General features: G+C 44.3%; 1 protein-coding gene across 1 annotated transcript in view; it reads left to right on the top strand.

Moving 5' to 3' along the window:
* Positions 1-25,598, top strand: part of LOC138471872 (dual specificity testis-specific protein kinase 2-like) — a 516,102-nt gene that overhangs the window by 215,033 nt on the left and 275,471 nt on the right. Inside the window, exons 3-4 of the mRNA XM_069609731.1 lie at positions 18,899-19,020; positions 19,838-19,886. Of these exons, the coding sequence (XP_069465832.1) occupies positions 18,899-19,020; positions 19,838-19,886 (171 nt within the window). The remainder of the gene's footprint in view (positions 1-18,898; positions 19,021-19,837; positions 19,887-25,598) is intronic.

Raw genomic sequence — 25,598 nt, 5'->3', positions numbered from 1 at the left:
AGCTTCCACTACGGATGCAAAGAGTACATATGGGATGAGGGAGCCGCATACAGACTGATGGGAAATAACATGACTGCAGGAAATCGAGCACACTTGTGCCTCATTTAATCATCTTTGCCTGAAATAGGAGAAGACCATTCAATGTCGGGAAAGCACGTGACGTACTGGATACAACTAAACAAGGAATCGGAGGCAGGGACGTGCTGCGAGAAATCTGAATACTCAGCATGCTTTCATCAGAAAGAGACACCCTTTCTATGCACAATACCCTGTCAATGAGGTAAAAAGGGGAAAACAATGATGTGCTCCAAAAAGTTAGAATGTGGATAATTAAGAGTGTTGCTCAGTTGGAAAGGCAGGAGAACAACCCATAAGTTATCTCAGCAGTGTGGAGAGAAAGCATGGAAGGAGTGGTGAGAGAGTTGACGCTGCAGCTGAGAGGACCAGTCTGTTGTATGTGCATGCGATCAGAACGCTTACTCCGTCTCCTGCGTTTAGACTGTGACCTACAAACCAGTTGGCAGTGGCGAAACACAAAATTTGGGGGGCCCCTGCGAGCTATGCTGAGGGGCGCCCTCCCACTTCCAAGGTCAACAAAGCACGGAAGGCACCCCACTCCGTACCAGCCTGGACCACCATGCATGCGCAATGTCCATGTTGATCATACTGCTACAGGGGCACACGCACACTGCGCCAGGTGATTTTAATCAAAGCTTAAACCTTTCATCTAGTGTAGAAACAAGGGAGCAGTGCATAGCCTCTGGCACCCAAATGTACTAGCCACGAGTGGCAGCTGGTGAATTTTTTTAACATATTTTTATTGGAAGGGCATATATATATTTGTCACAAGTATGCGAGAACGACCCAGTGTAGCGAGGGAGCCTGAAACAATGAAAGCGGGTCCGGGGGGTATTCTCCCCCTGAAAAAATCTTTTTGAATAATTTAAAATGATGTAATTTGCAGCATGCTTTCTGTGAAAAATTGGTTTTGTGGGGTAACTCATGAAAACATTAAATAGGTGCAAGTCACCAACAAGCAAGCACAAGAACATTTCCCGATACATATTTATGCCTTTCCCTACAATATATCCCAGTATAAAAACATGTTCTTGCTTGCTGTGCCCATACATTACCATGCTGGCTGTACCAATATATGTCAGCATTCCCATATAAGAACATACTCATGTTTGTTTTGCGCGTAATGCCAGTAATGATACTATAAGAAAACATGTCCAAGCTCTCTGCCAACATATGCAATGAACCCCACGTAAGACCATACTCCTGTTGCCATAAAAAAATTCCATACCACAATAAGAAAACATGTCCAATCTAGGCCCGTCTACACCTGTATGTACACTTGATTCATCCCAGATGCTCAAAAATGTAATACCACAGTAAAATAGCAAGGCTACCTGCACCAAAATGCCAGTCTAGGAAGGTAATTACACATGCTTGCTTTCATCATAGATGTCGGTTCAATATGTCAATACCTAGTATGAAATGGCTACACTGGCTGCACTGAAATGCCAGTCTAGCCACGTAATAACACACAAGTTGGTTTTGCCCCAAAATGCTACGTAACATGTCATACAACGTAAGTCAACACTGCTCCAGTGTCCCCCAGCGACTCACACGTACACATAATCACATTCGTACCCATTCACCCATACCCATTCACTCGCCACTCACTCACCAATACACTTTCTCTCACATTCACTCACACAACCACCCACCCAGAACTCACACACAGGCATCCACCCATAATCACATTCTTACCCATTCGCTCACCAATACATCTTTTCTCATATTCACTCACACTGCATTCTCCACACGAGCACCCAGAACATTCATCCACACACTGCATTCTCATTCACATGTCGGGCGCACTCACCACCCATGCATACACATGCACAAATCCATAGTACTACATACAGAATCACAACAGACACGCAGGCAAAAAAGTTTCCTTACCTGTTAAGTGCGAGGCAGCTCCTTCCTTCCTCCCTCCAGACCTATAGCTCATGCGTGACACAAACAGGAAGCAGGGTCCCTGCTTCCTCTATGACGTGCGCAGCGAGCCGGAGGCAGAGCGACCTCCTTCTGGCTGCAGCCGGCCCTGGCCCTGCACTCAACCTGACTAAAAGTCAGGGTGAGCACTATACCGGGGTTCCCCACTTGACGTGCAGTAGTGCCCCGTTACTCCAATGCCAGTTGGTACAAAAAAAGCTTTCAATGGTTCATCTGCTGCTTCCTGTCTTTTTCTCATAGACACGGAAAAGAAATGCTACACTGGACTGTTCAGATCAACAAGTTTTGTTATGTTACTGGGATATATGTCATGTGCATATGGCAAAATGGAGGCTTTGGGTTGTTGCATGCCGACTTGAATTCGACTTTTTAACAATGGCCCAGGCTAGGCAAATGATTTCATTTTGTAGAGTGTGCAAAGGTAGCTTTGACTGTGAAGCAACATGCATAATTTAGATTAGCACAAGTCTTGCATAAAGCCAGCCGTTATTTCCTCCAAGTGCTCTCAATTTACAGTTGAGCCTTAGCCCATGTATTAATCAGTCACTGAGCAGTGGGCCCTAGAACTTGAACGCTGAGCTTGCTGACCCCAAACGGCCTGCTTTGTCAGCGAGGATTGGGCTAGATATCTATGTACTAAAATATTTATAGCGCGTGGACGCAGGCACAGAGACGGGAAGACACCGTACAACGGTATAGAAATACAAAATGCATTCAAGAGAGCACATGTAAGCCAACTCCAAATATCTACTCGCCCACGGCGGGATGTTTAGGGTAACTAGAAGGAGGCTCAGCAAGCTGAAACTATATTACTTGCAAGCGGATGAGCAGTGCTCTTAAACAGTTGTCTAGGCCAGAAGCAAGGTCAGTCTGGGTTATTACCTTAACGATTTAATAGATCTGTTCTGATGCCTTTACTCCTTCTGACCTTACCCTGGCATGCATAGAGGTAGGCACTCTATGTACCTCACCTGCAGTCAATAACGCCTATTGACAGACGGCGATGATTATTGACCTGAGTGCAGTCAACAACTACTGGTATTGACTGCATCCTGAACATTTTGTCTTCAGAAGCATACAGGGAAACCACAATGCAATTTCCAAGCAAGATATTTGTTGACAAGACTCTCCCTCTTTAAGAGGACTTTTTTTGTTTTGTTTCTGCAATATGATTTTACACACAAAAAAGAAAGCTAAAACACTGGAAAATATTTTCACTTTCTTACCGAGAAACCGTCTACATTTACATGACGTCTAATGCATGTTCATGTTAAATCTGTTACAGTTCAACCAAGTTGCAATTAAAATGCTTCTTAAGAAGATAACCATGTTATTTAATACCCCAAAATATTCCATGTCTAATTTACTAACTCTGTCTATTTACTTTACTCAATCTTAAAGTAAAATATTTTACTTCATCTCCGAAGCATGTATTGCTGCTACCACCATATGTTAATAGCCTTATGGACCTTGGGCAGGGTCATTATAGCTGGGGATAATACCCCTTCCCCAACTTATGGCCCTCTGCTTTGCCCCAGATAATAACCCGCCCGACTTGGTGCTGGGTCAATATCCTGTGATAATGCCCCCTCCCTCGATTTATACTGTAGTTATAGGATTAGGTGCTAGGCCCTGTTGACATTTCCTGCTGAAGTACGGGTGCATGATGTCCAATAATGAGTGCCCTGCCCTCTCATTCGAAGATTGATTTATGGAAGTAGTGTTACTGGGTGCACATAAGGTTTTCAACCATTACATTTGCAGTAATGGAATTCAGGTGCCTGGATACCTAATATTCTTAATCAAAAATATACCATAGATTCTGATGCTGTTTATTTATACACCCTCGTGTCTTCAACTGCATTTCCTGCTGGCTGTGTGGGTAACATGGCAGCCAGCTGGCATCTGTAGAGTGGCCTCTGTAACGCTACACCTCAGTTGATCTGTAACCTCTATTTTGGTCATGGAGTGTCGTAGTCCACCGAGATTTACATACCCATACTAAGAAGAGGATGATATTTATTGGAAGTAGCTCTGTAAAAGGGTAACCACTATAAACAAAATAAGACTTAAACAGATGCAAAATTAATCAATCGGAACCCTTAAGTGACGACTACATCTTCTCTGATCGCTTTGTTTACCTCCCTAAAAATTCAATATTATATTAGTAAAGCCAGCAGGTGTGACAAATAGCACAAACAACTTGTGAATCGGTGCCTCAAGTGCAAGCTCTTCAAGTAACACAAAACCTCCCCAAACACCTCAAGCAGCTGCCGGGCACAGAGGACCTCGAGTGAAATACCCTCCTCAGTCAAGAGTCCTTCATGATTGCGACATGTATGAATAATTGGGCTGTGACCCTAAGGAAGCGTGAGCGGCCTGGTACACTGAGGGTTTTCACGAATAATGTTGGCGAAATGTCCTTCAAAATGCAAGCTTCAGATGACATGGCTAGCTCGTCTGTCTTGCTTAATGAGTCAAGAGGAGGCGGTAGAGGTCTTTGGGGAGAAGCCAGATCTCTACATTTGTAGCACAGAACTCTCATTCTGTAGCTTTAGTGCTTTATAATAGGAGAGCCTAATTAATGGGCCTTCTAGATTGTGTAGGAAAAAGATCTGTTCGAAGACACCATCCTGAAGTTGGCAAAGCAGGGAGAAAGACCTCTGTAACCTGCTTATAAACATACATTAAAATCTGCCCACTTGCCATCCTAACCCCCTACCCCCAGATGTTCCTGTCAACCACCGTCCTCGTCGGTAACCATTTTAATTATGCCAATTTGTTGTGCCCTGGCCACCTGATGAGTTCAAGTGACCACAACAAATCTAAAGCTCATCAAGAAAACAATCTGACTTCCCTTTCTCATCTTGAAACTGGCAACAGCTAGCATGGCATATGAAGCATTCCATGAGGCTAGCAGCTAGGTCTGCTGCACCCCAATGGTGCCATCTTTCCCCCAGGTGCTCCTGCTGGTAACCTTCCTCCTTACTGGCTATCTTAATAGTCCTGCGTGGTGTTGCGATGACCACCTACAGACGTCTCTTCTTCCCAATAGCCCCTGCGGATAACGCCACTATTAATTGGCTTTTTAAACTATCCTGATTGGCTGTTCCCTGACCACCTGAGGAGGTCTTGTCGCTCATCTTTGATCAGGAAACCCTTCATGGCGGTTTTTCCCAGGCATCCACCAGCCAGGGGCATCGATAGCAAATGGCAACCTATACTACAGACCCTCCTACCTGACAATCATAGAGCCATAGATCTGAACCAAAGAGCTGCATTGCTGAAACACAATAGGCCAGACCCCATTCCACCCATCACCAACCTACCTTCCCAGAACCGCAAACCCCATTACAAGGTCACTCCACATGGCCCTGAACATATTCCTAATCAACAAAAATGTACATATACCACATCTGACCAATTCCACCACTCGCCTCCCACAAAGGTCAACCAAAACCATGCATGAGATCTTTACCTCCCCATAGAAAACGATGAGACACACAAATGACTCTGCCCCTCAAATTCTCTAACATATAAGTGGCATTGTCATTGGCAGCCCACCACATACTACATTCCACGTCTTTACATATTTAAGTACTCCAATACACCAAAAGGACATGCCCAAACAACCCTTCCCATGATGCACACAAGGTAACACTATCTAAGGCTACAGGAAACCAGAAAAGACAAGGCCCCAATTCAAGCCCCATTGAGCTGAGCATGAACAACCTCAAAAACAGATGTATGGCATCGAAAATCGACATCCGCAAAGTAGAATCGGAGTGCCAGTTCAAAACCACAGCGGAAACCAACCGCAAAAGATCACTCTTTTAACCCATGAAACACTAAAGGAACGCTCCCTTCCACTCACAATCCCATTTTCTGTTTAGAAAAACACCAACGTCAGCAAATTATTTATCAACAAAGACAGCACCATCAAAAAGAAAATGGACATAAAATAATACTAAAAGGCCCCACTACCCACGACCCCTCGATGCCTATCGAGGCACACCTTCAAAACCCTCACCAGAGACTCCCTCCACACAACCCTCAAATCCTTTAAAGCCTCCTGCTTTGATCAGATGCTGTCTTTGTCAATCAAATTGCTAAACACTTTGCTGTCCTCCTTTTGCTGAACAAAATTAACTTGTATCACATTGCCATAAAGATTGGCTATATCTGCCTACTTTCATCTAAAACGAAACAAAATAAAACAGCCAGACCCGACAAACCAGCAAACTGCAGCACCACGCCCTTCCTCCTGTTCCTTAACAAAGATCCAGAAAAGGAAATGGCACTCGCTTCCCAAGATCATATCAAACGATTAAACCTCCTCCATAAGTACCACCCCGGCTTTCAATCATCTGGAATCACACCATAATAGTAATAGCATGTATTTATATGCCACTAAATGTTAGATTTCTACTGTTTCTTAAAGCTCAATAACTTAATAATACGTGTATTATTAGCCAATTTAATGGCCTTCAATTTATTATAATCAGAAAGATAAATGGCACAGGCGGCTATGCTGAGATTCAAAGATGTGGCTGCAGGTTGCATGCACACATCTATGAAATGGGAACTTCAGAGCTTTCCGGGTTGGCTAAGATTCCGGAAGGATTACTGACATTGCTGTTCACAGCCTCGTGTTCCTCTTGGATATTTAATCGACCACAGACATGGTTGATCATAAAGCCTTAGCATGCTCTTCTCGCATCAACATTGATACAGTACTTAACTAGTTCACCTCTTTACTTGCTAAAATAGCAACAAGGCATCCAAATGGTGTCACAGCTCGCTGCTAACTGCGGGGTCCTCAAGCCTCATCCTATCGTCCCAGGAGGATAGCTCAGCGGCAACGTGCTCGCCTTGGAACCAAGACGACACGCAGCAACAAAGGTTCGATCCCCGGGTCCGCGCTTAGAAACCTCTGGGTATTAAGCACGTTATAAATACGCAACCAAGACCTATTCCAGTAACCTCGCTTCAATGCCCCCCGGCTGTGTGAGCGCTTTAGAAATGGAAAATAAATAAAATAAATAAATGATATTCAACCTTTACCTGGAACTGCTTGGGGTCCAGCTGTGAAATCAAGGTGTTACAGGGCATCAATACTCTGCTCTACCTTATGGTATCATCATCTAGTGACCCCTATCAATGAAGACACACTCCAGCTTCTCATAGTATTGGCTCTATGAAATGCATCTTGATGGCTTAATCTCTACCATTTGCCCTAGGATCAGGTCATTGAGCATCTCAATTCACCCTGATCCCTCCTTAGGAATCTCATAAGTATAGCCCAATGCTTGGTATCGAAAAAAAACCTTCAGAAGATCAAATCCTTCCTACTGCACCAACCTTTAATTGACGGTGCATGCATTTGTCTGCTTCCCTTATTGAGTGGGCAGTGCCCGTCTCATTGGTTTGACCCAGCGACTTTTCCCTCGCATGAAGGCTGCTCTGATGGCTGCAGGGTTTCCTGATGCCCCTGGTCAATGAAAATTAGACTACGTAGTGTGACGAAGCTGAGGATGTTGTCCCTTCTTCCCTAAGGGAAGTCCTTTCCCATGGGGCCTGGGTCGTGCATCCACAGTAACAATAGTTCCCCTGGTGGTGGAACACAGGGGGGATGATCACATGTCAGAGGAAGCCCCTTCTGGGATTAGGGACGACCCTTCACAGAGAACGCTGTATAGTCCCACTTTATCTCAATCCCCCTCTTTATCGAAGAGCAACCCTTTCTTCTTATCTTCAGGTAGGGCCAACATCCTTTGTCGTACAGTGAGTCCACCTAATTTCTCAGACTTGATTAGAATACCAGGGCACACTGTTGGGTTTCCATATAAAGATTACACAAGTACTGTGAAGAGGAAGATGCCCAGGAGGATGCAGATCACTCCAGAGAATCCTAGTGAACGGTCTAGTCTTCCGCAATATTTGATTGGTCCAGAACAACCCAACAGGGAAGTGAGGGAGTTCAAATCATTGCCAGTTGGCACACCAAGGGAGAGCTACTATCCGAGGAGGAGAGTTGAGAGCAGCTGGTAGCCAATGAGCATCTGCGAGAACAGCACTGGCAAGACTGGTAGAGAAGGGGCAGATACCTGTGATGAATTCAATGGAGTCATCACGGATTCCTCGGCGGTGACCTCCCCCCCCCCATGTGGCTAGAGGACAGCAGCTGCTACCTGATCCAAACCCTGGGGGCGGTTATATGAGGGAGGTTCACATGGGAGGAGACAACTACCGGGGAGATGTCATGACTTCATTGGATGAGGCGCAGTATCCCCCACTTTCCCACGAGGAAGACCCCCTGTTAGCCAATACCTCAATGGCCTATTGCCATGTATTTGTCCCGCCACCCCTAAAGGGATATGCTTCTGAAACCATAATTTGACTTAAATTCCCATAACACCTAAGTACTGAGATGAGGAAGATACAGAATTGATGCAGAGCAGCAGGAACATCAAGCCTAAGGAACATGCTTGTTGTTGGAGGAAAACCTGTGCGCAGGAACCTTTAAAAAATGGTAACCGGTCTAGCTCAGGAGATGACGGGACACCTCCATTGAAGGCGGACAGAGGCTGGAGGCACGAGCCGATGTACAGAAGCTGGAGGCTCAAGTCAGTGTGCGGGAGACGCGAGCCAGTTTGACAGAGCAAAGAGGCTTGGCAGCCAAGAAGGGAAGCAATGTGATGTGAGCAAGGCAGGCCTTGGAGATCCCAGGAACCATGAGAGGATTCCTGAGCATGCGGCCGTTAAGAGAATCAGCGTTGTCTTTACAGGGGGAGAGGTAGAGAAGCCGGCGTGCAGGAGCGGAGCCGCGAGATGGGCTGGAGATGTCTGACATGCCTGAGTGGGAAGCAAGGGGCAAAGGCATGCCGCATAAGCACAAGAAAGATGCTACAAGAAGCCAGTGAGTCAGCTCGAGCAGAGTGGGGACCTCGGGGCATTTCGGCGATCACACCAAAGAGAATTTGATCATTGTAAAATTGCAGAAAGTGAAATAATAAAGATTACTTCTGAATTAAAAGGGAAGAGTGCCAATTTGGACCCCAATAAGAACTGAATGCAGATGTGGGGAAAAGCGTGCAAGGAACTATAAAACAAGTAGATTTACCAAGCTAAGAAAGGTATATGCTACTTGAATGTAAAGAGGAACTATAATACCTCAAAAGTCCTGGCAGGGGAGTACACAAGGCAGTTGGAAGTGCATTAAGAGTCTTTGCAGGGTAGTGTACTAAGCAAAGTGCAAACCTACAAAAAGTGTCAAGCAGAAACAGTTTGTTAATCAAAGAAGTAACTTGTGTTTAAAGCAGGAACCTTTTGCTAAAGAACTTAGACTGAACAGTTTTTATGAAACAGGATTGTTGTGGGCCAAGAAAGATACAGAACTGTTAGACCCAGAGACTTTTGTGATACCTGCGAAGAATCCAGGGGAAGGGAATCGCCCTCTGGAATTGAAGGTCTTTTCCACTTTGGAGAACCTTTACTTTGGAACTGTTCTATTTTCATTTAAGAACACCTTTTTTGCAGGTTAAAGACATTACCCTTGTCACTTTATTTTGCTTTAGTGTCAGGGTCGGGATAGAAAGTTTGGACACCACAACGGTTATTGATTTATGACATCCTGACAAAGACAGGTTCTTGGGTAGGGAAACTCCTCTTTAGAATAGGGCCAGCGAGGCATTTCCCAACCCGTTTCAATTGAATAAAAGTCTTTAATGAGAAACATGACTGCTTTGTGTCCGGCTTTCATTTCTGACCCCTCATACGTGGCACACGGAAGGCAGAGGTATGCCGCAGGTAGTCCAGGAAAAAGGGACGGTGCACGGAAGTACCAGAGTCAACCAACCTCTGGGTGTGCCCCGAATTGGAGAGCTGCTCCACGAAGGACGCAAAAAGGCAGTGAAGTGACAAACGGAGAAGACAAGTCTCTTAGTGCTGCCAGAACCTCGCAGGATGGCCCTGTTCCTCGGGAGATGCGAACCAAGAGAAAGGGTACATAGGCATACGGAGAAGGGCCGTAGGACCGGCAAAACCAAGGGAGAAGTGTGGAGAGCATTTGAGAAGGGTCAGGAACCCTGAAAGCAGTGTGTGAATCTGGCACACGCTCTACTATGAGAAACATAGAACGAGAGGGTCTGGCACCTTAAAAGTAACTGAAAGAAGTGAAGGAGAACCACAGGCATGGCACGAGAGTGAACCTAGTCGTGGTGAACATATATTGCCAGTTTGGGACCAGCACCCATGTATAAGAGCCAGACTGAAATGCACAAGAGAGTCTGCGACTCCCTCAAGAGTATTAAAACATTTGAAAAGGGCGCATATATGCGGCAGGAGAGTTAACCAAGATCTGGTGTTACAGCATTGCAAGTCTGGGACCTGCACCCACATGAGGGCCAAATAGGAGGGTCTGGGACCCTACAAAAAACATTGTCCAGAAAGAAGTGTATGTTTGTCAAGAGAACAATCGACGTTTTGTGATGCATCTTTGCAGGTCTGGGACCCACACCCATATGAAAGCCTGAGAACAAGGTCTGAAAACATAAGAATAACAAAGGCTTTCAATTACTGAAAAGGAGAAGATAAGCTCCTAATCGGAACCAATTCAAAGCCATGGGAAAGGAGCTAAACCCTGGCCACTGGAACGAAGACCCAGAACCTTTGTTTTCCTTTCAACACTTGGGACCTGGGAACTTTGAAGTGGAAAGAAATGTCACTAGTAGTTTACTTTGGAGTGTTGGGAGTCCTTCTACGTTAGTCATTAGTGTTATAATCAGAAGTAGGGTTGGGGACATGACTGTGACGGACTACTGTTATTTAGACATTCTGACAGTTTCCTTACTTTTCTTTGTGGCAGGGAAACCCCTCTTGGTGTTTGGGGTAGAAAAGACCTTTCTCCAACCCCTTTTATTTTTATGAATAAAAGTTTATAACCAAAATAATGGCACACTTGTGTCGGAGCCTTACTCCTGCACCCTCACAATAGCCACAGCTGTCGAGGACCACCATTGCATTTCCCTTCAATCCTACGTTCAGTTTGAATCCGTATGTATCAAAAAAATCCCCCATGCCTACCTGAAGAAAAAACTGCCCGCCACACTTTGAACCCACATTATGCATAGCGCCAATGTAATGCTGCTGTAAATCCAAAAGCCCAAAAAAGGGACCAGGCTCTGGAGTTATCTACTAATCCACCGTCGACACTCCCTGTAACCCTACACGAAAAAAACGTGTGTCCTCCATTTCCCTTTCAACTTTCTAGGTCTTCATCCTTTCCAGAACTCTTGCCAATTGCCACTCGGCAATGAAAGTGCCTTGGCGTGCACCTGTAAATAGTCATGTCTCAGGGTGTAATGTTATCTCCCTTCCTATGTAAAGCTCTGCAGTGCCCTCTGGGCATGGGCTGCCCTCGACACAAAATTACTAAATGTTTTTCTTTGTGGGGTTTACTTGGTTTAAGATGTACATATTACTGAGAAAGTCAGTTACAAGGTCGTTACAAGATGATGACTTTGCTCTGTAGAAAAAATGGACCACCCAAAAAAGTGACTCTTCTTTTGAACCAATGTGATGTTGTGATCCATAATCAGATTTATCTTGCCCGAAGCTCTCACAATATGGTACTCATTTGGTCCTCACATTGAAGCTCTCGCAATGCCAAGTTTACTGGTAACTAGAATTCAACACCCATGGCCGAGCTTCCGTATTCTCTAGGATGTGACATACAGTGGATCAACTCTGGGTTAGAGAACCTCATCCTACCTTTAGAAGGCTTAAGCAGTGAACCATCTAGCTCCAGTCCCCGTGAAGGGGAACATCATTTCCAATTCTACAAGGCAGAGAGTGTGCTGCCAAGATCCACCTTCTGGGACTTCCGAGGTGTATTTTCTGTCAGTTGATTGACTTTTTCCTCCATATTGGCTATCTTTTACCTCACAATCCCAGCCCAGTGGTACCAGAGATTTATCAGTGGCTTTATATTAATGTTGAGGGAGCCCTCTTTTGCTGATAGATTTTCCTGCATCTGGATTATCTTCTCTTGCATGTCTTCTGAGGTTTCATGGAAGTTAGCCAGGTGAGTCTGTTCCATGCAGGTCGTGTGAGCTTCTCCTGCATCACAGGTGTTGTGGAGAGGGACTTGTTGGTCTTTCTGGTCCCACAAGGGTTGGAGAGTTAAACATGCAGCCAGTGGTGTGGATCAAGGCACAGGAGTTCTCTCCTCGGGCATCCATCTCCTTCACTGGTCTTATGGTACTTGTCTTAGTCTTTTCAACATGCTCCCAATGCACAATAAACCTTTACTCTGCATGCCTGCAACATAGTGTATATTCTTATGATGAATGATGGAGGGGCAATGGCAGTGGCACAGAGGACATTTCCTAGTAGTGGCTATCATACACACGATTTTAGAGCTTTAGGTGAAGTCATGGTACATGTACACACAACAGCATGACTAACAATAAAATACCTAACTGAAACCTATCAAAACTGGGATGGTCATTAAAAGGCCTGCCACTCAGAAACGCAAGTGGAAATTGTTATTTGGTCAACACATGCACCACCTTGTCATCCACTTTCGAGGTGGCATGGAGGAGTGTGGGGGAGCTGCAACAGGCCTGGAAAGATATCGGAGCTGCTGCCTAGGATTACAATGCTGCTGAACCGGCCCTATTTATATCTTGATTAGGGATTGATAGTATTTAAATCACTGCTTGGTTGATTGACTGGTGGATCTGTAGGAACACTGGAAATGGCATTCTGAATAAACCTGGGTTATACAATATTGTATCAATGGTGACGGCCAAGGTGGTAACAGACTTGGGACGGGGATCAGGGGTGTGGTGGGCTTAACTTGCAAAGTTTCTCCAGATGTCGGCTGTAGAGTACTACAGATTGAACTTTTTGGCTACATAGTAGCATGTGTGTATGATCAGAAGTTGATGATGGCAGTTTCTTTCATGCTCTGTCACAAAGTCTTCTAGATTGCCAAAGTGACGGTATCCCAATTGCTGGACATTTGAATGTAAAGCGTAGAACCAAGGACCACTTCCTTCATGCTGCATGTTCACACTGTGGTGTGGAAAACCACTAAATCATTCCCAGATAAATCAAAATCCATTCCACATTTGCATGCGACACTGCACACTATTTTGGATAGAACGTCTAGTTAAAAGACACAGTGGTCTAGGGCGAGATCTGCAATTGGTAAAATGATCCAAGTCCTGGGTCTTTCTTATTACATCGTGCTTCACGTACCAAACCAACCAGATGTACTCCTTTTATTCCACGGTGCATGATGATTTCTCCCAGATCAACCTCTTCCTAATTCGTACATGCTTTGTACCGGAAGTACACGACTGCCAGATTGTCAGTACAGTAACCAGAGGCCATGGCCTGCTCAGCTAGAGGCTTGGACAATTAATAGATCACTGTTCATTAGGAAGTCAGCCTTTTTATTGCTCAACAACCATTTTACTAAGGAGATGGAGAATGCAATAAGCTTATTCATGGAAATGAAGGAAGTGCATCTTCAGCAATTCTCCCTTAGATACCCTGAAAGCTTATTTATGGGAAATTATTTCATATTTGGCAAAAAAGAGCAAGATTAGTAACTAATTGATTCAGAGAAGGAGTTGACAGTTTGGGGGTGGGGGATATTTACCAGCCCGACCTATCCTGGAAAACCTACGCAAAGTGAAGTAAAAGATCAATAAGTACTATTCTATGAGAGAAGAGAAGTACCATTATTTATGGGGAAATGCAGAGCAATTCTCAACACTTTTGGAATATTGACTAAAGCAATAGAGGCTACCGAAGCAGGTGACCAAAATACTGAAAGTGAACCAGGAATCGCTACAATCATCTGACTGGATCTGTCAGGAATTTAAAGACTTTAATGAAAGCTTCTATACCGAAGGCTGTCTTGAGGTAATGAGGGAAAGTGACAACTATCTCAATGAGTTCTATTTAAAAAAGATCACTGATGGGGCAATTACTTTGGATTGACTGATGGAGACCTAACACCCTTAAAGCAAATGCGAAATGGGAGGTGCATGGGATTTGACGGTCTGACTGCAGAATTCCACAAAAATGTTGATTCCCGTCTCATGGAGGCTTTTCAGAAGGCATTTGCTGGAATTGCTGAGAAAGGGCTTGATCACAAAGAGGACTGGCCAGAGACTAGCTGCTCTAGATAAAGGCTAGTTTCTCTGCTCAGTGTAGACTTGAAACTATAAGAAAAGCTACCACCAATCTGCTTACAAGGAATGTCCAAATCTCTCCTGATCAAATGAGCTTAATTCAAGGCAGAGACGGGGTACATAATCCTCATTTATTGCCCGATCTACATAGGGTCTGGCAAGACAGACCAGAACCAGTAGCAGCCATTCGATAGGATCATCTAGAGATTAATGTGTGCATGCTTGTAAAGATACAGCTTTTGAAACATCATGCAAAGGATGATCTGTGCCCTGTGCCACACGCCTAAAGGCCTGCTATGCCAATAGCTGGCAATTGAGTCAACTCAAGATGAGCCGGAGTACAGGACAAGGATACACCCTCTCCCCCTTACCGTTTGAAAGTGGTTCCAGTACTAAATCGAAGGCTATTTTACCAAGAGGGGATCTCAAAGGAATAGAGGTCATGTCCACTGAATGGTAACTGGCATTGTACGTGGATGATGTTCTGGTGTTCCTGCCTTTCCTGGACCATGCCTTGCTAGCTCTTTAAACGTTCGAACAACATAGGCAACGGTTGGGATATAAGGTTTATCAAGCTAAATCTGTGGCACACTCTTGGTTACAATTCTGCCATAGGGCCCACCTTGATGTCTGGCCAATGGTATGGGAGACCAACTGCTTTACATATCCTGGAATAGACTTTCCTCATCACCTATAAAAGACAGTAGGGGCAAACCTATGTTCAGCACTGAATTAACTGATTGTTTCTGTGAGCAGGTGGAAGAAATTATAGCTCACACTGTGGACAAAGGTCAAACGTTACGAAATGATGATCTGGCCAATTTCTTTATAGAATGAGTGCCCTCCTGCTCCAGATTTCAGAACAGGTACTGGTGGATACTCTCAAAGCATCAGCAAAATTAGCTTTGCAGGGTGAGGGAGTACAGAGTTAGTAAAGAATGCAACTCCAGATTAAGTGCAGCTCCAACTTCCCCCGATTGCAGTGCTGCAATTGGTGAGCAATTGGGAAAGGGACCATGACATGGATATCCCGATCTGACTCCAGGTTGAGGCTTCCCTGTCAAATGAGAAAACGACTCCTCTATAGCTCCAAGAATAGCATGCATCTGTACGGCTAACCCATGTCAATCTTGCACAAGCAAAATGGAGAGCACTGTTGAAATGATTTGGAGACAAACCCCCTAGTGACATGAAAACTGAGGTTCTAGAGAATCCCAGAGTAATATGAAGCCACAGGGCACAGCTAGAGCTGACAGCCCTGGCAAGAAGACCATCAAAGCTCAGGGACATCTTTGATGGTGGGAAATTGCTCTCTTGGGGGATGTGAGAAAAATGCACAATGCCCTCATAAGAAACTAAGCAGTACTCTTGAGTCGGCATGATGGTCTACGCTGGCATATGTAGGTGAATTAACCTGAATATACCATGCAAGTCAGGTCCTATGAGAAACAGCCGTAGAGTCGCATGCAACTCTGAAATGTGTGAGGAATGGGCGTCCTCCCCCCAGCCCCCCCGCACCCTCCAATCTATCCTCCTCCCAGGTGGCCAGGGAAAGGCCATCACTATTGGATCGAGACCCTGTGGGTGAATATGCAAGGGAGGATCACCTGGGTGGAGGAGACTGGGTGGGGACGAGGCACCGTTGGCTGAGACACGGTTTCCCACATTTCCCTTTTCTAATGGGTCCAATATCCCCCAGGCCTTTGTAAGTTTTTATCAGTCCCTTCCCTATCTTTACAGAAAATCATCTCCCAGTAAACACCAGTCAGATGATGGGACAAGGAAGAGACACACCAGAGCCATACATCCTCCTTATTGACTCATACATACACACACACACACACACACACACACACCCCATCTGGTAATGGGACGAGGAAGATGTATGCGGAGTACCACGGTCATTTTGTAATGAACAAACATTTCCTGCACCTGAAGCAAAGGCGGCGGTTTAAATGGCCTGCTCAGATGAAGGCAGTGGGATCGACTTTGGAACGCCTGCTGGAGAAGCTGGAGATGGAAGCCAGAGAGACGCATGCCTGAAGTGCTTATGAGCTGCAGAGTCATTGCAGCGGAAGCAGAGTGTGGCTGGAGCATTTGAGAGGTCTCTTCTAGCAGAGCTAGTCTGCATATCTCCCGTAGATGGAGATACTCCCTTTCAGTATGGCGGAGACCCTGGAGAAAAAGGCACGCTGAGCTGGGAGCAGCAAGAGCCACTGCGAGCCTGCCAATGAGGAGAAGAGCACCTGGAGACCGTGTACCTGATGAGTCAGAGAAGTCGAGTGACTCTGGGACACTGATATGTAGACTGCGTGGTTGCTGAAAGTAGGGTTGCTCGCGAAAGACTGTTTGAGCGATATGAAAGCTGGTCAAGTTTGAAAGCAGACAATACTTTTAATAATAACGATGAAACTAAACTGTTAAACTAACCGAGTGACCGGTTTATAGGAATATCGAACAGCGAAAGAGATGAAAGGAAGGCTAACCTGGAGTCAAGCAAAATCCCAGGGTGAAATAAATGAGTGCGAGTTTAAACAAGCTGTTTCAAGTCCAAGATAGGGCCAGAGAAAACTATTGGTTTCTACAAAGGGACTGATTTGAATGATCAGCCTTTTTGAATATTGATCGAATTGAAAGTAGTTTTGTAAAATTCCCTGATAAAAGGAGCTGTTTAATGGAAGAGAACCAGCATTAGCAAGCAGCATAAGAATACGAAGAACTGTGTAACTTGAAGAATAGGCATTGTCAAGAACCCTCAGGAAATGCCACAAGTGACTGGTGGCAAACCTAAGCAGTGACAAAGTATCAAGAGGATGTGAAATGAGAATAGGTCAAGCCCCACTGTGAAGCTGAAACAGTGGCAATGTGCCCATGAGGAAGCCAATAAGGTGTGTCGGTTGCGTGACAACTGCACCTAGACCGAGTCCACCCACCTAAGGAAAAGTCACTTAAGTCACCAACAAGCTTGTGATTGACTGAAGTATAACTTAGGTGATTTGAAATCAAGAAACTGAACTTTATGAAATTGATGAAAGGCAACCAAGCCAGAAGAGCTGGGAAGCGCTCCAAGGAATGAGGGTGCTTTGGAAAGTTGAGAAACTTGAACGCTTGGGGAAGGGAACCCCTCTTTTACTGTAAAGTGAACTCTTGAACCTTGGGGAAGGAAAAAGAAACCTTTTCCAACCAAGAGCTGGAAGAAGCTCTGAACATTTATTTGAACACTTCTCATTTTGAGGCTAACATCCCTACACATTGTATACAATTAGATATCAGGGCAAGTATAGGTTTTGGACACACAGACATTTGCTTTGGACTTCCTGAGGCAGACTGTCCTTAGTTTCCTTTACATAGGGAAATCCCACCCTTGCATAGACAAGTTAGACCTTTTTCCAACCCTCCTTTTGATCTAATAAAAGTTTCTAGCCCAAATAGTATTCAGTTGTCTGTGTTTTCTTCATGATGCCTTCACAAATGGAAGTGGGAAAAGGACTTTGAATGTGAAATTCCAGAGAAGGAATGTGACCTCATTCTGGGTTAAGTAAGGAAGTGTTCAAGATACTTAAAATAAGACTAATGCAGCAGAAAGCGAACCTGAGTGCACCTCTCCCCTGAAAAGATGTATATGGTTGGTATGAATATCTCGAGTGAATTCTCTAACTGTACTACATGGCTCCCAAACCTGCTTCACATGATATGGGAGTGTGAAGGTTTTGGAGCAAGGTGTGCAAAAGTTTGAGGCCTGGTTGGCCACATTGGGGTCGACCCTCTCTGTGGATAATTTGGGTCCTGACACATTAAGATGGATTCTAATGACGATAACCTGTGCCAAAAGGGAGATTGCATACTACTGGGAAAAGCAGGAGACAATCCAGTGTGGAAACATGGTCGTCTGAACTCTTGAGGCTGGTTACTTGTGAGTGAAGATCCTTATTAAGGGAGGAACATTTTGAGAAGTCTGGGGAGATCTGCTGTGCCTTCCTGGAGAAGTACACATCTTAATCACAGTGGGTTTGCCTTGATTGGCTCAAGATCCTTCACCCACCCACCTTCCCCTCCCCAGTCTTCTGCCCCTACACACAGTGGGTGGAGGCTCTTTGGCGTTTTATGTTTGTCGTGTTTCTCCATCTTAGATTTACTATTTGCCTATGAAGCCATTGTCATTACCAATGCTCTGCTCTTGGAGATTTTTCTCTTGACACTGCTCCGTTTACTACTGAATGAATCTGCTGTACAACGTTAAAGGATTTTAATATATGCATTGTTGAAAATTAGTAAAGGTATAATTTGAAAAAAATAAAAATATTAAGCAGAGAAAATCACTATGCATAAGTATCAAACAAAGGACGCTTGGAATTGTGTGTCAAGCTGCTTTGACCGTTTTTACATTTGATATTTTATTTATATTTATTTGTATACAGTAGTTAAACTAACAAATACATTAATATTTCATACAACTAAAACACATTGATATTTAGCATCAACACAAGCCCATGAGGTCCCAGCCGCGAGGTCTGTGTGGTGGCACCCATCCATTACTCAATGTGCATTAGATAGGAGAATGCATACAGGAAATGAAAGTGATGAAAGACTCTCGGAGTTCTCTTCCGGTGCTCAGACTTTTGGTCTTTGATGGAATAACGTGTGTCATACTCTCATTGTAGGTGACGCACAGCACAAGCTCTAAAGCGATGGTGGTGAAAATTTACAAGAATGATGTGGACCAGGAGGTGATCGTGCGAGAGATCAGCTTACTGCAGAAACTATCTCACCCAAACATTGTACGGTGAGTTCACACATTAGTGCACAGCCCGTGCACAAGCTAATTTTTAAAGGTAGGGTGACCAGATAATGGATGCCATGTCTCCATGATATGATTTTTTCAGTGTTGTCCTTTCCTTTTATAAAGGGTTTGTATTGCGTACTTCAACCCAATTTGTTCAATTGAAAAAAGACAGCATTTTGCAAAATGCATTGATTTACTAAGTTGATGGTCCAAATGTACAACGTGGTGTCCTGGTGGTATAGAACCATTTAGCCACCTTACCTATTGGTGCTTTAGATAACTAGACAAAGCTGTCTCTGGCTGCTTTCACATGCAATTTGTCACACATTGAGACTAAATTAACTGCTCACAAAAAGCTAATTTCACTTGGAATAGGAACAGAAAAGCTGGCCTTGCCTTTGTTACATTAGACAATTTTCTATTGACTCCACATTAAATGCGCCTCAAGTGTTCTGCTCGAGCTTGCTTATTCCTGATCAAACTAATGTGATGTTGGACAGCCTTCAAGAGTGAACATAGATAACTGGGGTTGCATAGGCCAGAGCCAATCCAAGCCATTTGTTTTCAGTGGAGTGGCAGAGCCACTAAATTTGTATGTGACCAAGTGTCCCTCCTTTGTGTGTGTTGTCGAAGAAGCTTCTCTGCTTACCTAGCAGCAATGCTGTCAATAAACCTCAAATGCTCCTCTGGAAGATCCTAGTTATTTTAATTGCTGGTCAATGCACAGATTGAGCTCTTCTCTTACTTGATCTTTTGAAAGTATTCTGGACCAAATTAGACTGTACAGTGTGATAACTCCAATTGTTTTTTTTCTTAGGTATCTTGGAATATGTGTAAGAGATGAGAAACTGTACCCAATTCTGGAGGTAAAACCTTTTTATACTTTGAGACCTTTTTACCTTATCTTTTCCACTTGCAGTTGTGTACAACATGACAAACCCAGTTGCTGATGGAGAGTTTGAGATCAAGAAATCTCACTCCTGATAGAGGGTCAAGAGTGTTAACACATTTCCCTCCCTGGACTCGTAGGTTCACTCCATTGTCTTCTGCTTGAAGAACAGCCAATCTCCAAGAGTGGATGCATCCGCTTCAAAGCTGCTCACTGCATGAAGATAAGATAAAGCTTTGAATCGGGGTTTCTAACTGTATAACTGTTAACGATGTCTTGTGGTTAGCTGTACCCGATGTAAATACTCCACACACAGTTTAGCCTTTTGCAAGCCTGTATCCTGAGAACAAATTAATTGTACTTTTAGTTTACATAATTGCTTGGAATAGCCGCACTGTGATTTAACAAATACTTGTTAAAATCATTGCTGTCATTGCACTAAAAAATAGAGGTACTGACATCACAAGACCATTGACTCATCCACCCCACTAAGCCCCCTAAATGGCATTGCAGGAAGTGACATTAAATGAAACCGCGCCCTGATGATGCTCTGTTAATTTGTTGTATGGCAATATGAATTATTGGGGCATGAACTCAGAGTGAAATGGTGACCTGTTTGTTCTCATGTTCATCTCTATTTGTGATACTTGTTTGTGAGTAGTTGTAACAAAAGCAGACGCATCTTTTGTGCTCATGAAGTAAAACCGACAAACCAAGATTCACAAAGCAGATAATGTAAATTGCTCCCCAAAAATGAATCCAAGCCTTGGTTTACAAACTCGAAAAACGTGTGCTGTTACAACTACTAACCGACGTGTATCAAACAATAGAAATAAACATGATCATGAGAATAGACATGGCAACATGTCACTGCTAGATCATTACCGAATGATTTGTTTGAAAGTACAAGAAATACTTTTTCGTCATGTATCTCTATTTGCGCGATAGAGCGGTCGCGAGCGGTTCATAGTGATAACATCGAAAACAAAAAAGTCGAAAGTCATAATTTCGAGAAAAAAACGTCAAAATATAAAAAGTCGAATTTCTTTTTTAATACGTTTTTTATTCGAAATGGGTTTTTTTAATTTATTTTTTTACCTTTTCTTTTTTATATACTAGAGCCAAAAAATAAAGATAAATAAAAAAAAAAAATAATTCGACTTTTTATTTTTCGACGTTTTGTTTTCGACATGGTCTTTCGACATTTTGTTTTCGATATTTTGACTGACCACCTCCGCGAGCATATCCTTTCATGGCAGGCCGCATTCCCCAGGAAAGGCAAGAACTCCTGAAATAACTCGTACCACTGTGCAGACATATCGGGTCAAGCAAATCCCAATTAACAGGGAAAAGCATAAAGAAAGGGATGCTATTTTTTCCACTAAACGATGGAGGTCCCTAAAAATACTTTAAAAAATGTGGCCCCATGTTGTTACAGAGCAATTCCCATGGACTGCAAGCAAGAATGCAGTGGGGTAGACCGTGCTACCCCATACCCCCTACTCCATTAAATGACCGCATTGCTTAAAATCCTAATGGATGTGGTCATGGGAATGGGTTGTCCGTGGTGATCTTACCTCATGCCATCTTTTTGGGCGTAATACTTGTTTATTTAGAATAGTAGTGTTTAATTATATAGGTCGATCAATACATTTTCTGTTGCATAGTTATAATTAGAATTGTTCTTTATAACGCGCTTAATATACCGGGGACCGGTTTCTAAGCGCGAGCCCGGGATTCAAACCTATATTGCTATATGTTGTTTTGCTTCCAAGGCAAACGAGTTGCTGCAGCCTAAGTGTTGCATATGTTTTACTCTACAGTGTGCTGCTGCACGAGCAGAGGGAAGTTTGCATTAGGTAAACAATGGTTTGTAGGTCCGAAACCATGGGCCTCATTACGAGTCTTGCGCTCCCATAATGAAGGGTGCCGGTACGGGACCGGCACCCTTCATTAAGGGATGTGCAATTACGAGGTTCCCTTTGCAAGTCCCCGGAGTGGAAGAGGAGCTAATAACGGGCCATTTGTAATGTGCCCGTTATTACCTCCCTCCCCATTCCCATTGAGCCCTATGGGGGCTCAAATGGGAATGGGGATGGGTTCCTGCAAGGAGGAATTACCGGGTCCTCCTATGTCGGAATGACCCAGTAAGTCCCCATTGAAGGAACCCGGTATTGGAGCCCAGTATGGAGGCAGCCATGGCGCTAATAGCACCATGGCTACCTCCATACTCGTAATGAGGCCCCATGAGTTTTAACTTTGATCCGACTTTTGAAAAGCATTTGTGATTTAAAAAATAAATAAAAGTAAAGCGAAGATTGCTTTGCAGGCTAGAAAACATAACTTGGCAGTTGCCTTTCATGTAGAAACAGCCATCAAACTCTTGGTACGAACTCTGCCAATGCAAAGCCTTGCTAGGGACCTTGGAGACCCTTTCCACGTATGCCACAGTTATTCTGTCGTTTAAACCCAGCATCCGTTCAAAATGGTGGTATGTATCATTTGTATTTGTACATTGTAAGCATGGGCCTTCCGCTTAAAGCATGCAATGCGGTGTTAAATAAAAAGCCACGACTGGCTGAATATGTCTACAGTAGCTGGGGCCTATGCAGAAGTACATATGCTGTGATCTATATACATAGCTGCATGTTATCATTTTCAGTGGTCTTCAAACTCTGGGACTGTCCTCCCTGCAGGGGGGCCGAGGGATGTCTGGTGAGGGGGCAGGGGGGCGAAATAGGAAATTTGAGGCACATAGAAAAATAATTATAGTGAGTGCTTTTAATAGAAAATATAAGCACATAGCTTGTCGGTGGGGGGTGCAACAATCTGAGGGGAACGATATTTATGCTGGGGGGTGGGTCAGCATAAGCAAAGTTTGGATGCCACTGGATTAGTTCAAGCACACAAACTATAAAAATTTGCAATCCTACATGAATGGTTCTTCGGAATTTGAAGGTTTCAGGCAAATATGTCTCCGTCTTGAAATGGAGTGAAAAGAAAGCGGTGTGCAAGTTGTGGTACGTCACACCGCTTAACACTCAAGGGGTTAAATTATTGGCCTCATCTGGGGGTGTAGACCTTCCTGTTAGATTCACTTACAATATCACACAAAACAGGAACAGGAATAGGGTCATTATTGTGACTCATTCGTTTTGCAAAACACTACTATTGTGTTCCCTACTGTGACCTTGTCCATAAGAACATCCTAGCCCTGTAGGGTGGTCTTATGTCCCCTGTAGAGTTGTCTCACCCTAGGTTGCGGTGGTGCACCACCTATCTAAGAGGGATAGAATAAAAGGTGCTGACCCTAACTCTACAATGAGTAGTGGAGGAGCTGCTCAATCTGGGAACCAGTCCCGGAGAGGCCTAAAAATGGTTTGCTTAGAGGGCAGTTCATGGGGGTAAATGTTCAGAGATTTTTTATTCATCCTCCATGAAGTGTGCTCCACTTGCCCACATAAAATACTGCACCTATAAGTGAAGTCCGTGCAATGTTTGAATAAAACTATTGCTTTTGTAGCATCCCATTTGCGGCAATTTCTTTTTTCACAATCTGGTCTACAAAATAATCTATTTCATGGTATCTTGGAAAGACAACAAAGGGTGCAGAGTATATCATAGGAAGTGCTTTGGCATTAGCAATAAATCATTTGTAGCATGTGTCTTATGCAAGTTAGACAACCATGGGATCTTGGGTCGACCGGTTTCGATGATGTAGTCATTTGGATCATCTTCATCAGGACCAATTTCTTTCAAAGGAGTCGTTAGTCATCCATCCGTCAGATAGGATGGTGCTCCTTGTTCAACCTAGGATGTCAAAGTAGAAAAGCCTATTTTAGGCTGGGTACCTATGCTGTGAAACACTGAATGTAGATGGCGATAGATTGTCCAAAGAATTTTTTTCGTGTCACCTTTCCCCGGGATTGCTGGGTACACACACCTTGGGGATGTGCCCCTATTTCTCCAATGGGCTTGTAAACCTTTTTTAAGCTGATACAATATACAGGCAAGTTAATGAAGAGGAGACGCAAGTACCTCAAAAACATGCCCTCCGTGGTCTGGACGCGTTTCATTTTTCTGACTTGATATCTCTAGTCGTCGATGGTGTAGTGATTTACCGGGTTGCGTGGCCCACAAGGGGTTAACTGTGGATGAAAAAAGAGGAGTCTCATCGTCTGTGAACTCACATGGGTGCACTATACGACACGACACGGGTATCCTAGTGTGCCGCTGTTAGTAGAGGTATAGTGTCCTATATACATGAACTTGCATTTTATGGGCATACACTGGGCACCCTTGCTTTATGTGTGTGAAAGACATTATTCTGATGTTTTAGGTATTTAGGGCTCCTTTTGCAGAGCCGCGGTTGCTCAAGGATCTGCCTCTTACAGAGGAAAATTAGGTGGGCCGAACTCCGCAATCAATTCAGGGTGACTGACTGCGGCGACACTGTCGCGTCTAGCGCAAAAATAGAATATATATAGTGTTTCTGCAATTGGTCAAAACTGTATTGTGTGTGACCCCCTGGTAAGATTGTTCTGATGTCCTAGGTGTTTAGGGCTCCTTTTGCAGAGCCGCGGTCGCTCAAGGATATGGCTCTTACGGAGGATCATTTGGCCGGGCCAAACTCCACAATCAATTCCGGGTGATTGCCCGCGGCGATACTCTTGCATCTAGCGCAAAAAAATATATAGTGTTTCCGCAAATGGTCAAAACTGTATTGTATGCCAGTTAAATAATGCAGGACTGAGTCCACATGGCCTTATAATACCGTGTAGCTAGGTGTGGGTGCTCATGTATGCTGGCATTGCTCGGACTGGAATGAGGTAAAAAATGAGGAAATCACTTACCTTCTGCTTCTCTTGCTCCTGGCTTTCTGCAGCGAGGCTCTGTGCGGAATCTCGCACGTAAGTCCTGTGTTAGGGGTTGCCATAGTGATCAGCCCTCGCTATTTATGTATCTCTGTTTCATTAAACATAGAGAGAGGACTGTTGGCTTGGTGGCGGCCATGTTTGGCTGGTGTCTGTTATGCCATTAGCATTAGTTCCACTGCAGAATATCTTGAGTCTATGGGTCTTCTGAAAAGCACAGCTAAAGAATGTGGGAGTGGCCCAGTTGTGGGTTGGGATGCTCTAAGCAGCAATCTGGCTTCGGTTATATGTTTGCTATTGGTGAGAATAACAATAATGAGAGCACTGTAATGTTGCATGGTGTAAGGCCCCATTTATTTTTGTCCTAGCCACAGTGGATCGGGGCTGGCATCGAAACAAGCTTGCATACAGCGGCCTTCAGTTACAAAAGGGGTATAGCCACGTCGGTTTGGCCATTGTGGACTGGTGTCTGTTGGCATTGTTGCCACTGCATGCCATGTCAAGTCCATAAGGGTTATGACCTGCGAGGCTAAGGAATAGTCTAATGGTGGAATGGGGCATTGGCTACGGTGATGTACCACTGTCGATGGAAATGGCAATAGAGGAAGCGCCACGTGGCGCATGTACCCCATTTGTTTCTTTCTGTGTTTGTGTACTAGCTGTGGGGCAGGGGAGCTACATCAGATCTGGCTCTCATGCACCAGCCTTCAATTACACGTGGAAGTAGCCCCGTTGGTGTTCTACCCAAGGGGTGGCACTGATGTCTGGGTCCCAGCCCATTCTCCCATAGTTAACAACCCGAAGTAGGTGGGCTC

The sequence above is a fragment of the Ambystoma mexicanum genome, chromosome 8 (assembly GCF_040938575.1).
Source record: "Ambystoma mexicanum isolate Mex_15411 chromosome 8, UKY_AmexF1_1, whole genome shotgun sequence".
In the NCBI taxonomy this organism is placed as follows: domain Eukaryota; kingdom Metazoa; phylum Chordata; class Amphibia; order Caudata; family Ambystomatidae; genus Ambystoma; species Ambystoma mexicanum.
This window is presented reverse-complemented; position numbering and strand designations above follow the sequence as displayed.